This window comes from Poecilia reticulata, linkage group LG12 (genome assembly GCF_000633615.1).
Source record: "Poecilia reticulata strain Guanapo linkage group LG12, Guppy_female_1.0+MT, whole genome shotgun sequence".
In the NCBI taxonomy this organism is placed as follows: domain Eukaryota; kingdom Metazoa; phylum Chordata; class Actinopteri; order Cyprinodontiformes; family Poeciliidae; genus Poecilia; species Poecilia reticulata.
In genome coordinates this window covers 14606834-14610001 of record NC_024342.1, presented here as the reverse complement: position 1 = coordinate 14610001, position 3168 = coordinate 14606834, and the positions used below count along the sequence as shown (strand labels likewise).

The 3168-nt window shown below is 46.3% G+C and overlaps 2 protein-coding genes across 3 annotated transcripts in view; one reads left to right on the top strand and one right to left on the bottom strand.

The window, feature by feature from the left end:
- The window catches only part of rabgap1 (RAB GTPase activating protein 1), a 76117-nt gene that overhangs the window by 54252 nt on the left and 18697 nt on the right, over positions 1 to 3168 (top strand). The window lies entirely within an intron of this gene.
- On the bottom strand, positions 10 to 3157 carry LOC103473638 (uncharacterized). The gene is made up of 2 exons (XM_008424025.2): positions 1784 to 3157; positions 10 to 1015 (listed from the first exon to the last, which is right to left on the bottom strand). The coding sequence occupies exons 1-2, from the start codon at positions 3092 to 3094 to the stop codon at positions 518 to 520; spliced, it is 1809 nt and encodes a 602-aa protein (XP_008422247.1). The 5' UTR covers positions 3095 to 3157; the 3' UTR covers positions 10 to 517.

The window sequence follows — 3168 nt, the reverse complement described above, 5'->3', positions numbered from 1 at the left end:
TGCTTGAAGAGAACCCATGACAAGGCGCAGATGTTCCAGATGTTCCTCCCAGGTAGTACTATGAATGACAATATCATCCAAGTAAGCAGCAGCAAAATCAGAGCAGTTATGCAATACTTGGTCCATTAGCTGTTGAAAAGTGGCTGGAGCTCCATGTAACCCAAATGGTAAGACTGTAAAATGGAACAGACCCCATGGAGTCCTGAAGGCAGTGTATTCTCTGGACCGTTTAGTGAGGGGGACCTGCCAATAGCCCTTACACCGGTCCACAGTAGTCAAGTAGTTCGCTTTTCCCAGGAGGAGTCAAACAAAGATATAGAATTTAGGTATCTGAAATCAATACAGAACCTAATGCTTCCATCCTTCTTAGGCACCAACACCACTGGATTACACCATTCACTTTTAGATGTTTCAATGATCTTTAATCGTAGCATCATGTCAACTTCAGTCTTTAATGAAGATAACAGGCGCTCTGGAATTCTATAGCTTAATTGCCTTACAGTAGCACCTTGTCGTACTACAATGTCATGTTCCACCACACTTGTTCTTCCTGGGTTCTGGTAAACACTGCAGAGTTACAGAGTTCTCTCACCTGTTGCTGCTTGTCCCGGGGTAGATGGCCAAGATCCAAATCTAGAGAGGTAGAAGTTGGCAAATATTGCTCGTCCACTTCATCCTCTTCCGCCACCCTCCGTATGAGCAGTGCATCTGCTTTGTGTTCAACCCGCTGCACCCACTCCTTTAGCAAGTTTATATGCAAAACCCTGCTGGGCCGCAACTGTCCTGGGGTGGATACTTCATAAGTGGTTGGCCCCATTTTCCTCATAACTTCATATGGCCCTTGCCACTTAGCCAACAGTTTGCTGGCATCACTGGGAAGGAGTACAAGTACTTTTTGTCCTGGCTCAAATGAGCGATGCCGAGCAACTTTATCATACCATGTCTTCTGCTGCTGCTGAGCCTTTGACATGTGTGATTGGGCCAGCTCACTCATTTTCTCCAACCGCTCTCTCATCTGAATAACATAAGACAAAATGTTATTGGGTCCTGCCATAGTCTTCTCCCCCTCCCAAATCTCTCTTAACAGAGAGAGAGGGCCACGAACATCATAGCCATACAATAACTCAAAGGGAGAGAAACCAGTGGAGGCTTGGGGMACTTCCCTATAGGCAAAAAGAAGATATGGCAGCMACTGATCCCAATCTGTACCCCGGTCATTGACAAACTTTCTGAGCATTTGTTTCAGAGTTTRGTTAAAGCGTTCTGTTAGCCCMTCAGTTTGAGGATGGTATGGGGAAGKCCTCAGACTCCGGATGCCCAACAGTTGRTATACTTGTTTCAATAGAGTGGACATAAAATTTGTTCCTTGGTCTGTTAGTATTTCTCGAGGAAACCCAACCCTTGAAAATAACTGCACAAGGCAAGATGCAATGGGTCTGGCCTTTATAGATTTTAAAGGAAAMACTTYAGGGTATTTTGTTGCATAATCTGTTACGACCAGCATGTAGCGATTACCCGCTGGACTCCTCTCCACAGGCCCTACAATGTCCATTCCTAGACGCTCAAAAGGGACACCAWTGATTGGGAGGGGCTGGAGTGGAGCTCTGGGAGGRATTTTAACAGAGGTCTTCTGACACTCTGGACAACTCTTGCAAAATTGAGCTACATCTTTACTTAGACTCGGCCAGTAAAATTGGTATTTTATGCGAGCTGTGGTTTTGTGCTTACCCAGGTGGCCAGCCCAGGGARTCGAATGCCCCAAGGTGATGATGRCACTTCTCACCTGTTGGGGAACCACTAGCTGCAACACTGACCCCTGCTGGTGATAGAGTATGTCATTTTGCACGATGTACTCCATATCCTTATAATCCAGCTCCACTCCAGGTTTCTGTAACTTTACCATCTGGAAAAGAGGTGACAGAGACTGATCAGCCTTCTGGAGTTCACCAATATCACGTGGAATATCAAACCCACATGGTGGCAATGCTGGTTCAGTAGCCATTGGTGTATCCCCCAATGAAAATTGAAGTCTCTCCYGCCTCTTTTGTCTGCGGGTCTTCCGTGGTTTTTCTGCAGTAGTTTCCAACTCCTCATTGAAAAAGGGCAGGGCACTCAGCATGTCTGTGTGGGTGTCGGTTCGCTTAGCCTGGGCTCTGGTAACAACTAAGTTAGTCTCCTGAATCTGATCAGCCTCCAACAGAGCAAACAGTACGGGAAAGTCACGCCCGAGCACGACAGAATAAGGCAAGCCGTCAACCACACCCACATTCATTAGATACATTTGGTCTTTAACCTTAATGTGTATGTCAGTTGTTGGATAACTTTTCTCATCTCCATGGACACAGCAGATTGAAATTGTGTCCTGTATCTGAACATTCGGTGGAGCAAAATCTGCATGAACAAGCGACCGCGAACTCCCTGAATCCAGAAGGGCCAGGAGTTCAATCCCATCCACTTCAACTCGGCTCATTTTGACTGTCTTGTCTCCCTGCAGGTCTGCATTAACTTTAGCCCGAGGGCCAGAACACATTTGGACCATTTTAGTTGAATTTCTTGGACACCTAGGCTTGGTATGGTCTTCTAATCCACATAGGTAACAGACAATCCTCTTACCAGAGATCTTTGAAAGGTTAGTGGAGGGATGATCCTGCAGTTGCTGGGGCTTACTAGCAGTCATGTTTGCCGCCTCCAGATGATGCTGGGGGATACTCCGGACGTCTCGTGGGGTTTTCCACATATTATGACTCCAGGCTTGTCCCTTCCTTCTTGCAGCCACAAAGACATCCGCCATTTCGGCCGCTCTCATTGCTGATTCAGGATTATGCTCTCGGATCCAAACCTGGAGCTCCGGAGACAACATCCTCAGAAACTGCTCCAAGATTATCATTTCACTAATATCATGGACGGTTTTACCCCTTGGCTGAATCCATTTCCCATAGAGTTCCTTCAGCCTCGCATATAACTCACGAGGACTTTCATCTGGCTTGACCTCCAAAGACCTAAATTTTTGTCTATAGGATTCAGGGTTAATGTCATACTTTAACAGAATGGCAGATTTGACTTTATCATAATCTAATGAGTCATCAATGTTCATATGTACGTAGGCACCTCTGGCTCTGCCAGTGAGCAGGGGTATCAGACGAAAAACCCAGTCTGCTTTCTGCCACC